The 12,074-nt window shown below is 37.8% G+C and overlaps 1 protein-coding gene across 6 annotated transcripts in view; it reads left to right on the top strand.

Annotated features, from left to right (window-relative positions):
* STXBP5L (syntaxin binding protein 5L) overlaps positions 1-12,074 on the top strand; it is a 157,491-nt gene that overhangs the window by 127,550 nt on the left and 17,867 nt on the right. For all 6 annotated transcript variants that reach the window (XM_084871511.1, XM_084871510.1, XM_084871509.1 and 3 more), the window contains 2 exons: positions 6,459-6,629; positions 9,974-10,213. In XM_084871511.1, the coding sequence (XP_084727637.1) occupies positions 6,459-6,629; positions 9,974-10,213 (411 nt within the window). The remainder of the gene's footprint in view (positions 1-6,458; positions 6,630-9,973; positions 10,214-12,074) is intronic.

Below are 12,074 nucleotides of genomic sequence, written 5' to 3'. Positions count from 1 at the left end.
GGTTATTTTTTTTTTTTTATTCTAGGGAAGTTATAAAAAATTCTATTCAATTTTAGTTTACTTTTTTGTGGTGGTCACAGCCTTAGTCTTGATTCTAAGTCTGAAATAAGTAAGACTTTATTAAATAGGCCTTCATATATTTTTATTTCAGAACTTTTATCTGCTTGTTCCAACATGGCTTTTCTTTTTTGATATGTAATTGAATTACCTTTTTATTCATCTCCTTTATTTTGACTTAAAACCATAGCATTAAATTCTACTTAAAACCATAGTATTAAATCCTACTAATGTCATGGTTAAAATAACAAAAATATAATAATTGGTCTTTGCATTATTCTTGAGAATTTACAAAAGTGTTGCACAGATGCTGTTAGTAAATGATAGCTTGAAGATTTGAATCCAGATCACAGAACATGGTACCCAGAGTTTATGAAGCATAGTTACATTTCTACCAATGTCTGTTTTGCCGTGTCTTCAGTTACCTCCCTTCCTATGCTTCATTCTCACTATTTTCATACATACTTAAAGCAAGATCATTTATGAAAACTCATATATAAAAGATAAAATAATCATGTGCTTGTTATTTTACTAAAGGGTATTTTACACTTAAAAGGACTCATGATAAAATGTCATTAAATCTCTATTTCTAAATATGTAGTTAATGTAATTTTATTTTTAAAACTTGTTTCTCACAAATATCTACAAAAAAAATTATAAGGCTTCTGAAAGAGGATATTACAGGATTATTCTTCCAGGAGAAAGATGAAAATCTTGCCATTTGCAACAATGATGGACCTTGAGGGCGTTATACAAAGTGAAACAAGCTAGACAGGAAAACAGATATTCATGGTATCACTTATACGTGAAACCTAAAAAAAAAAGTCAAACTAATAAACAGTAGAAAAGTGATTGCCAGGGGGTGGAGGTAGGGAAAATACAGAGGTTTGTCAAGGGGCATAAACTTTCAGTTATAAGATCTGAGGATCTGATGTATAACATGGTGACTATAGTTGACAACACTATAATGTATAATTGAAACTTGCTAATAGAGGAGAACTTGAATGTTCTCACCAAAATAAATAAATATGAGAAGTGATGAGTCTGTTAATTAATGAGATGGCAGGAACCATTTTACAATGTACACATATATTAAATCACCACAATGTATACATTAACTATTTTACAATTTCATATGTCAATTATACCTTGATGAAGCTAAAAATATTAAATGTTGTTATTTCAAGTTAAAGCATTTCTATTCATCAGTAACAAAGTCTAAGGTAATGTTTTCAGTAAGAGATTATTTTTCTAAAGACTGTAAATTTGGTCCCAAATAATTTGTAAAAATCTGCCTAAATGGATGTTTAAATGCAATAGAAATTAAACTTGGAAGAGATGAGAAATTGATGATAAATAAAAAGGAAAAAGCTCATTGAAAGGTTGGATTTCAGAGACTAAACATTAAATTCAGAATGTATAAACCTTTACCCATTTAAGGCATTTTAAATTTGACAACAAAATCATAGCCATGAAAACTTTATGAAATAGTAAAATTAAGCTGACTTCAAGGGAAGTCTGTGATTCAGTCTCTGGTCTTTGGCTTAAAATTCTTCAGAAAAAATGTCCTAAAAATAATAGCTTAAAAACCTCAAAAGTGCCAGCAAAAAATGTATATAAATATATAGCCTATTCTTATTTGTCAAAAACACTGAAGTAAAGAAAAATTATATAAACCTCAGTTCTGGTGAGTAGGATAGCAGAGATGGTCTCCTGTGCCAGACCAGCAGTAGCACAGCTCCCGGCAGCAAGAACCCAGCACCAGCAATGCTAAGCCACTGACAGTGGTATTGTAACTATAAGTAACTCAACATTTAGTTACTTGTGGGAATTGTTATTGGCTGCAAAGTTTCTGAGTTCTTCTGCAAAGGCTCTTCCTAAGAGTTTGAGCTGCCTAGTAACCTTTAATAAATTATTTTTCTGTTTAAATTAAGCAAACAATCAACATTAAATCAATCAACATTAAATCAATCACATAGGGTTACATAACCAATGATTAAAAGGGGGGTGGGGGGGGGGAGGAAAAGAAGAGTTATTGCTTAACTATAAAAGAAAACAAATGTATAATAATGTGGGCTTTCAAACATTTTAACCAATTACTTAATATAGGCTGTATTTTATATGGTTAAATGCAGTCTTAAAAACAATGAAAATAAGTGAAATAAAAAAAGTCAATACATATGCCAAAACCGGTTTGGCTAAGTGGATAGAGCATCAGCCTGCGGACTGAAAGGTCCCAGGTTCGATTCCGGTCAAGGGCATGTACCTTGGTTGCGGGCACACAGGGGGTGTACAAGAGGCAGCTGATCGATGATTCTCTCTCATCGATGTTTCCAACTCTCTATCCGTCTCTCTTCCTCTCTGTAAAAACTCAATAAAATATATATTTTTTTAAAAAGTCAACACATATTTTGATTTAGCATAATGTTCAATATTTATTTCACCATAGAATTACCCTCTATGGCACAGGAATAATCTTTTTTACTTTCTAGGAATTGCATAGTGTGTATTAAAAAGTTTGTTTAACCAGACTAATTTATAATGTGTTAAATCTTTATTTATATTTATTTATATTAAGCTTTGGCAAGGACTACATTAAAATTTCAATTGCATTCAATAAAGTCATTTTTCAGTAAATCACTGTGCCTTACTTTATACAATTAAGTACATTAAATCAAATCTTGATTTAAAGGCACAATACAATCAGCTCATTTAAAGACATAAATTTTTAAAATTTGGGAATTTTTTATGTAAAATACAGAATAACAATTTTCCTTTTGCTTGAATGTTTTACAATTGAATTTTTAGAATGTTGAATTTTCTCTACATGACATAGAGCTAAAGCACTCTTATAATCAGGGAGCAGTTTGTTTCTAGGAAACAAACCATTTAGTTGTGTTAATACAGAAAGTGATTTTTAATACAAGAAACTATGTGCTTAGAAATCACTGAAAGATTAGAGAAGTAAACTCTAAGTTTGGCCTAAAGGTATGACATTCATAATAAAGCCACCAAACAGACACTAGGTGAGCAGACACCTTTGCTATTTTTATTTTTTTAAATATATTTTATTGATTTTTTATAGAAAGGAAGGGAGAGAGATAGAGAGCTAGAAACATCGATGAGAGAGGAACATCGACCAGCTGCCTCCTGCATACCCGGGGATGTACCCTCAACAAATGTACATGCCCTTGACCGGAATCGAACCCGGGACCTTTCAGTCCTTAGGCTGATGCTCAACCCACTGAGCCAAACCGGTTTCGGCACCTTTGCTACTTTTAGAAGCAAAGAATCAGAATAATACTGCCAGTCAGTTGTTGAACTGAAGAACAGTATTACAAGCTCAGGAAATCTACCACCAACTGCCTCTTGACATACAAAAAGCTTGTGACTAGCCAAAACCAGTTTGGCTCAGTGGATAGAGCATTGGCCTGCGGACTGAAAGGTCCCAGGTTCGATTCCAGTCAAGGGCATGTACCTTGGTTGCAGGCACATCCCCAGTAGGGGGTGTGCAAGAGGCAGCTGATCGATGACTCTCTCTCATCGATGTTTCTAACTTTCTATCTCTCTCCCTTCCTCTCTGTAAAAAATCAATAAAATAAAATAAAAATAAAAAGCTTGTGACTAGACACTGTCAGGTTGCTTTCAAAGCAACACAAAATAAAAGTCTCCATTGTATAACACCCAAAGCAAAAATTTTTTGCAAGTGGAAAGATGGCGTCCATTCCATTTTCAAATTAATTGCCAGATTTTCTTAAGCCTTGCAAGGTCACCTATAAGGAAGCTATAAGGAAGCCCAAGGCTCCTGGAATAAGCCACAATTGGCAGTCCCAACTGAACTCCGCCTTTGCACCATGCTAGCCCGGGCATGTGAGTAGAGAAGCCTCCGAAGGATCCCAAGGCCCCAGCCATTCAAGTATTCTGGAGGAAGGCCCCAGGCATCATGGATAGAATAGCCGCACCTTGCCTCAGCTACTTAAATTATGGGCCACAGAATCTGTGAACATAACATAGTGATTGTGATTTTACATCAGTAACATTTGTAGTGGTTTTTTTATGCAACAAGAGCTAACTATCATATGAAATCATATATATTTTATGTTTTAATTTTTAAAGGGCACCATACTGTTACATGATTATATACAACAATGTACCTAAAGTTTTATGCTCAATTTTAAAGGATAGCTCATATCCAATTTTTTTCCATAAGAACTAAAACCATGGTGAATAATTTTATCCATAGGGGTTTTTGCTTTTCTTTTATAGTTAGCATCATTTCTTTATCATAATTTTCCAGAATGACTGTGTCTGGGCAATGACCAAATTTCTTTTAAAATGTTTTCTATCAATTCATATCTACCTTAAATATTTAGCATGATAGAAAAAAGTTTTAAAGAAAACAAATTTACTTCCATTTATTTTAAAATTTTTAAGTACAAAAAGCCTTTACATTAATCAGCCCTATTGCAAACAAAAATATATGGCCAAAAACCCTGGGCTTCCCAATATATGGTCATGTAAGCTGGACCTTGTGAATCAAACATGAGAACCTGAGGAAAATCTGGTCACTACAGCATATTGAGGGACTAGAATGTTGAGCTCAAATAACATTCACATGTAACAGCTAGCAAGAAATTAAGTGCCAGGGGTCCTGGCTAAGTAAACAAATGTTACCATTCCCAGGGCTCTGCCATATACTGCTGTACATGGCCAAGAACGCTGTGCGTCCATGGCACATTCCTCTGGACACGCAGTGAGCCATGGAACAAGGCATTACATCTGAGGAAGGGGCCACTTGGCCTAACTGGTATACCCAGGGTGGGGGATGATTTTTTCAATTGCACCCTCAAAGGAGTCGCCATTTTCAAATTAATTCTAAGTCCTTGTTAGCACCAGCTGTTGCTCTCAGAGTACTTCCTCTGAATAGGAGCAGATTTGATAGTGAAGGAGAGGTAGAGCTCTTTATTTCAGCCTCCTTCTGGCTAACTCTTCGAGGGATATTTCTGCCTTTCCACCTGGGAAATATGGGATTTCTGAGATCTATGTTAGCATGGAAAATGACTGGCCTAAAGAGCTTGCATTACATAAACCACTCCTAAACCCTCCCAGATGATTTTTGTGGCCTGGGTCCCAGTGTTTAAGCACGCAGAAACTCAGTGAGAAAATTGTGATTGGACTCCTGCCTCCATGAATACTACTCCTCTGAGACTGGACAATTTTCTGAATCCCTTTCTCCTGAGTTTCAGTTTCCTTACCTACAAAATCAGAACAATAAAGCACATACCTTGCAGGGTTGCTGTGAAGATTAAATGAATAATGTGTATAAAATGCCTTGCATCTAAAGTATTCAATAACTGTTAACTCTCATTTTAAAAAAATAGTAAAGCACACTAGTGCATTCAAATAGTGAAGCCTAATTCTCATCCTTGCGCAAGCTGCAAGGGCATAAAGGAAATACATGATTTTAAGTTTTCAAATATGCAGTACAGAACGCTGTAACAAAGGGGATACTGAGAGCCAGTGCCCCATGTCCAACAGGGACTTAAACATGAATTCCCCTTTAAACTCTATTGTCCTTTGACCAAATAAGACCATTTAAAACACATTCTGAATATTGCAGAACTATGAGCTGATATTTCAAATATTGTTTAGCATTAAGAAAAATAAGACATTTTGTACAGTTATTTCCAAGTTTAAGTTATATCAAAACAAAACTCACACTCTAAGTAAACAGTATGGTTTATCTTAGAAATGAGCAGTGTTAATTCTCTGAAACAAAAGTGACAATACTAATTTTAGTTTAGAGTTTACCATATACCAGGAAGTATTTTTGTATGTGACATGTTTTATCACAAAATCTCCATGAGGCAGATAATAATATTCCCAATTTACAGAAGTAGAAACTAAAGCATAAATACTCCAATAATTCGTAAAACTAGTGAATTTGGATTTGAGCCCAAGCAGTCTAGCTGTAGAGTGAATATTCTTAGGTACCATTCTCAACTGTACACAGTAAAATGCTTCCAGTCTATAATTTATTCTACAAGCATTTGAAGCACTTCTAAAACACAGGTGTTAACCTATATTAACCAAAAGAAAGTTTAGTACTGTGTCCTATTTTGTATTGCCATTAAATGGTAGAATTCACAGTGAGGGTATACATAGAAATATTGAACTGTGTTAACTAGTCAAACTTTTAAAATAAATCTTATATTTAATAAATATGACATTTTTGGCTAATTACTGAAATTGTGACTAAATTTTAAAATAGCAAGGACTTAGCCATCTCTCTGATTTGAACAAAAAGAATTCTCACTCTTCATTTATTAATCTACACACTTGGATTCCTTTATATTAAGATTTAATTCTGATGTTTATGCCGCCTTCTCCTCTTGGCACAGATAATGTGAATGGACACTGCACAAGCCCAACTTCTCAGAGCTGCGGTTCTGGAAAACGCCTTTCCAGCGCCGATGTTTCCAAAGTAAACCGCTGGGGTCCTGGAAGACCGCCTTTTCGTAAAGCACAGTCAGCTGCCTGCATGGAGATTTCCTTACCAGTTACAACAGAAGGTAGGTTAAACATACACATTTTTGTGGATATAATTAAAATTTGACAGACCATGGTATCAGGAGCTGGAGGACAAGGGATGGGGGTCATGTATAAAAAATAAAAACAAAACAAAACAAAACAAAAAAACAGTGAACTCTAGGCAGAGACTAACAGAGCCTGGACAGGCTGTGGTCATGACTCTAAATCCATTCCCCTCTCCCCCTCCTTCACCTCTGAAACCAGACTGGCTCTGCCCGTTGGTGAGCTCCCACCTCCTCTGTACAGAGGGAGACCTATGCCTTAATCTGTTGTCTGCACTCCCAAGCTTATTCTCATCTCTAAATTCTATGACAACAACTATGTTTGTAAACTTGCCAAGGGATAGGAGGGAGAAATTAGGAATACTATTTTTTGTTTTCTAGAAAAAGAATAGTCTGAGAATTCATACTTGGTCTCTGTTTATAAAAATGAGTCACAGTCTACCCATCAAGGGGGAAAGGTGAGCGAAGGCAGTAGAAAGAATATGAGAAACTTGTACTCTGGGGGAGTTTCTAAGGATACAACCTTCCTAATGCCCTTTCGCTGAGGCGGTGAGTTTATGCTGTTGGAGTGTGTGCACTGATAAGTGTTGATGGGCAGGAGAACCTGAAACCATCCTGTGGGCTGAAGGCTTTCAGAAAGATTACCATTGTCAATCGGATGGCACTGTCCACAGCTCCTTTTTTGGCCCTACGCAATTAGGACTGAATTTGGATTCAAGGCAGGCAGCTGGGAATTAGTTCAGGAAGATAACATTTGCTGTTTGGCCTTGGTAAATAGTTCAATTTCTCACCCCCCCATTTTTATAAATTTTTATTGTTCATATTATTACAAATGTTCCTCCCCTCCCTCCCCCCTCCATTGCTCTCCTCCACCAGGTTCCCATCCCACCCTCTGCCCTTTCCCCACCCCACATTGTCCTCATCCATAGGTGCACAGTTTATGTTCAGTCTCTTCCCACATCCCCCTCTCCCCTTTTCCCCAAGAATCGTCAGTTCACTCCCCTTCCATACCTCTGATTCTATTATATTCAACAGTTAATATTGTTCATCAGATTTTTTTTTTATTTCCTTGGTTTTTAGATTCACTTGTTGTTCATAATTTTTATCTTTACATATTTGTTGTTCATAATTTTTATCTTTATTTACTTTCTCTTCTGAAAGAACCCCCTTCAGCAATTCATATAATTCTGGTTTGGTGGTGATGAACTCCTTTAGCTTTTTTTTTATTAGTGAAGCTCTTTATCTGACCTTCGATTCTGAGTGATAGCTTTGCTGGGTAGATTATCTTTGGCTATAGGTTCTTACTATTCATCACCTTGAATATTTCTTGCCATTCCTGTCTGGCCTGCATGGCTTCTGTTGAGAAATCAGCTGACAATCGTATAGGTGCTCCTTTATAGGTAACTACCTGCTTTGCTCTTGCTGCTTTTAATATTCTCTCTTTGTCTTTTGCTCTTGGAATTTTAATTATGATTTGTCTTGGTGTGGTCCTCTTTAGATTCCTTTTGTTTGGAGTTCTGTGCACTTCCTGGACTTGTAAGTCTAATTCTTTCACCAGGTGGGGGAAGTTTTCTGTCACTATTTCTTTCAGTATGTTTTCGATATCTTGCTCTCTCTCATCTTCTGGGACCCCCATAATTCTGATGTTGGTTCGCTTGAAGTTGTCCCAGAGGTTTCTTACGTTATCTTCAATTTTCTGGATTCTCTTGCCTTCTAGCTTCTGTGGAGAAGTGTCTTCTGGCTCTTTATGTTCCAAATCTTTGACTTGATTCTTGCGATCTTCCATTCTGTTTTTAGGACTCTGTATAACATTTTTTATTTCAGAAAATGTATTCTTTATTTCTTGTTGATCCCTTATCATTTCTTGTAGATTCCTTATTAATTCTAGTTTATCCCTTTTCATATCCTTATAGGTCTTATCGACCTTTTCTAGGAAATTCTTGAAAAACCTTATAAGTGTAGATTTGAACTCTATATCCAGTCGCTTTTTGTCCTCCATTTCTTTCATTTGTGATCTATTTCGCCTTGGCATTTTCGCAGCTTCCCTGATGGAGTGGGGTTTCAGGGTGGAGCCTACAGCTTTGGCTTCTGTCAGCCCCACCCTATGCGGCTCCTGAGTCTCAGGGTCTTTCAGTACTCATTGCAAGCACCTCTGAGAGAAAGGTGCCTTCGATTTTTGCCTGCTACCAAACAGTCTAGGCTCTCCCCCAATGAGCCCGGTATTGGGGTTCAGTTCAGTTGGAAGTGGAGTTGGAGGTGGCGTTCAGAGCAGTCTGGAGCCCCTTCTCCTTCCTGCCAGGGCAATCCCGTGGCACAGCCAACCGTCCCTTCTCTGCACGCAATGTGCACGCCTCTGGGACCTCCTTTCGCCACTCCCCTGGGGTTCCGCCTTACAGCCCAGCTCCCTCTGTTTGAGCCTGGGTTTCTGGGGTCTGGCCTATAACTGGGGTTCAGAGCAGTCGGAACTGGGGCCCAGCACAGTCGGAGCTTTTATCTCCTTTCTGCTAGGGAACGCCAGCCAGGCACTCAGCCTCCCTTCTCTCCGGCTCCGTCCTCTCTGCGCACCACGTGTCTCCGTACCTTAGGCTTTTACAGTCCTCCGCTCTTCCTTCTGCTTTTCTCCTTGCTTCTCGTTATAGAATTTCCAGTCAGTTGACTTTCCTGTAGTTCTGGGTAATGTCCATTTTATATTTTAGTTGTATTTTATTGTAATTGTTGTGTGCAGCTGCAGCTAGGTATTTACTTGTGCAGCCATCTTGGATTCTCTTGTGTGTGGGTTTTCTAGTTCAATTTTTTTATAACTGTAATTACTCCAGATATAGCAAAACTAAAAAGTGCATTAAGGAAATATATTTGTCATAGAGCACTTGTGATCCTTCAGGTTAGCCGCCAGCATGTTGTCAGTAAGTGGAAATTGCCAAGAAATCATTAGGAATACTTCCAACAATTGAGAGAGAGATGGGAAGCATAATTAAAATGGTACCAGATATTCTTGTAACTTTGACTATTTAGACTAAATTTTTTTTTCCAGATTAGAGAATTTCAACTAACATATGAGGTGATGTAGAGAGAAAAGCATGGTGAACTGGAGAGTCAAGTTCTAGTTCTAGTTCCAGCCCTGCTTACATTTTTTTATTTGCACTCTGTACGTTAGTCTCTTCCTCTTCAAAATAACCTGGTGAACTGCATAGCCTGCCTTCCAGATCAGCTAACAAAAAATAAAATTCTATGTCCCCTTCATAATTTTGGTTTTCATGTACTAAGTCTGACTTTATTTTTTTCTGGAAAAAAAAAGTTAATTTTTGTTCTTTAAATTTCCACAGACAGCCGAGAAAATTCTTATAGTCGTTCTAGAAGCTCTAGCATTTCCAGTATTGACAAAGACTCGAAAGAAGCAATTACAGCACTGTACTTCATGGAGTCCTTCGCTCGGAAAAACGACTCCACCAACTCCCCTTGTTTGTTTGTTGGAACTAGTCTGGGGATGGTGTTAATCATGCCCCTGAGCCTGCCTTCAGCAGAGGAACAAAGACTCACAGAGCCAGTCATGGTATTGCCAAGTGGTAAGAGTTTTTAGTCATTCCTTCTTCGCTACTTTTTAAAATTTAGATATAAGGTATTATAATGCATTCATTGTATTGATGTATTCTGTATAATAGGAACTACTGAGAATTTCATAAGTCATATACTATTCCAACATTTGTGGCATTGCAACTTACCTTTCCTTTAGTGTAAAATGGCACAACTACTTCTATGGTAGTAAACTGGAATAACCAGCCTAAACAGTGCCTTGGAAAAGAAGTTTCTGAGAAGCATTGAACTGAAAAAAACCTCAATGCAAAAGTTAAAAAGTTATTTTTAATGAGTTGAAGTATTTCTCCAAAGTTCTATGCTAGATCAGAGCCTATGAGTGTTTTTGTATCATTCTTGAAGAACTCAGAACAATTAAACTAGAATTATCTAACCTGAGGTGGCTCTGGCAGGGGGGAGAAGAGGGGATGGAGCATAGAAATAAACAGTGAAAATGAAAGGAGAAGAAAACATTTATTCAAACAGAATATATATAACAGTGTCTTAGAGGCAGGGAAGAGAAGTTATTACATCTATGAAGCAAAAATGGGGAGGGAAGAACAATTGGAGGTGAAGAGAGAACTTTTTGTAAATAAAAAATATGATAAAAATTAAAATGTAATAGCAGTCTTGGAAGACAAAGACATGGAAAGCTCTCAAATATAGGATAAATGGCAAAGATATGGATAAAGAAAGTAAATGATTTAAAAATAGACTCAGAAAATAACAGCATAACTTCTTTGATAAATATCTCATCTTGCTTCACACAATTTCTTTTCTTTTTATCCTATTGCCCAAAGTATATGCTGTATTCTCTACCTACTTGAATTATCTTTTTTTTTCATTCAAAGAAGAGATGAGTGAGATTCCTCCTGTTATTCTTTTTAATATTTTTTAATTTGTTCTCTTCCTATTTATGATAAAAGTTATCTGAAAAACATTTCTTAAGAAAAAGTTTTATTAATATACTAAAGGCCTGGTGCATGAAATTTGTGCACTGGAGGGGGTGTCCCTCAACACAGCCTGCACCCTCTCCAATCTGGGACCCTTTGGGGGATGTCGGACAGGGATCCAGCCTAAACTGACAGTTGGACATCCCTCTCACAATTGAGGACTGCTAGCTCCTAACCACTCACTGGCCTGCCTGCCTGATTGCCCCTAACCACTTCTGTCTGCCTGCCTGATAACCCCAACTGCCCTCCCATGCTGGCCTGGTCACCCCTAACTGTCCTCCCCTGCCAGTTTGGTCACCCCCAACTGCCCTCCCCTGCTAGCCTGTTTGCCCACAACTGCCCTCCCCTTCTGGCCATCTTGTGATGATGTGGGGCCAGCCATCTTGTGACAGCTGGAGATGGCCATCTTATGATGATGTGAGGCGCAAGGGCCACCTAGGTTTTTATTAGTATAGATAGCATAAGGGATTTTAATTTAAAAGGACACACATATATGATATAGTAAGTTAGATAAAGTTGTGTTTTCTTAGTTAACTGGATGTGCTAAATTCATATACATGAATTATTACTTACTAGAGGCCCACTGCACAAATTTGTGCATCAGTGGGGTCCCTTGGCTGGCCTGTAGTATCAGGCTGAAACTGGCTCTCTGATATCCCCTGAGGGGTTTCAGATTGCAAGAGGGCACAGGCCAGGCTGAGGGACCTCACCAATGCACGATTGGTGCTAAGGAGGGACGCAAGAGGTTGGTCAGCCAGAGAAGGACCTCGGGAGACCTCCAGGGCATGTCCAGCCCATCTCACTCAGTCCCAATCAGCCAGACCCCAGCAGCAAGCTAACCTACCAGTTGGAGCATCTGCCTCCTGGTCATCAGTGCACGTATTAGCAAGCAGTTGAGTGG

The sequence above is a fragment of the Pipistrellus hanaki genome (assembly GCF_964339955.1).
Source record: "Pipistrellus hanaki genome assembly, chromosome: 2".
NCBI classification, from domain to species: domain Eukaryota; kingdom Metazoa; phylum Chordata; class Mammalia; order Chiroptera; family Vespertilionidae; genus Pipistrellus; species Pipistrellus hanaki.
Note: the sequence above shows the minus strand (reverse complement) of the source record. Positions and strands in the feature narration are given on the sequence as shown.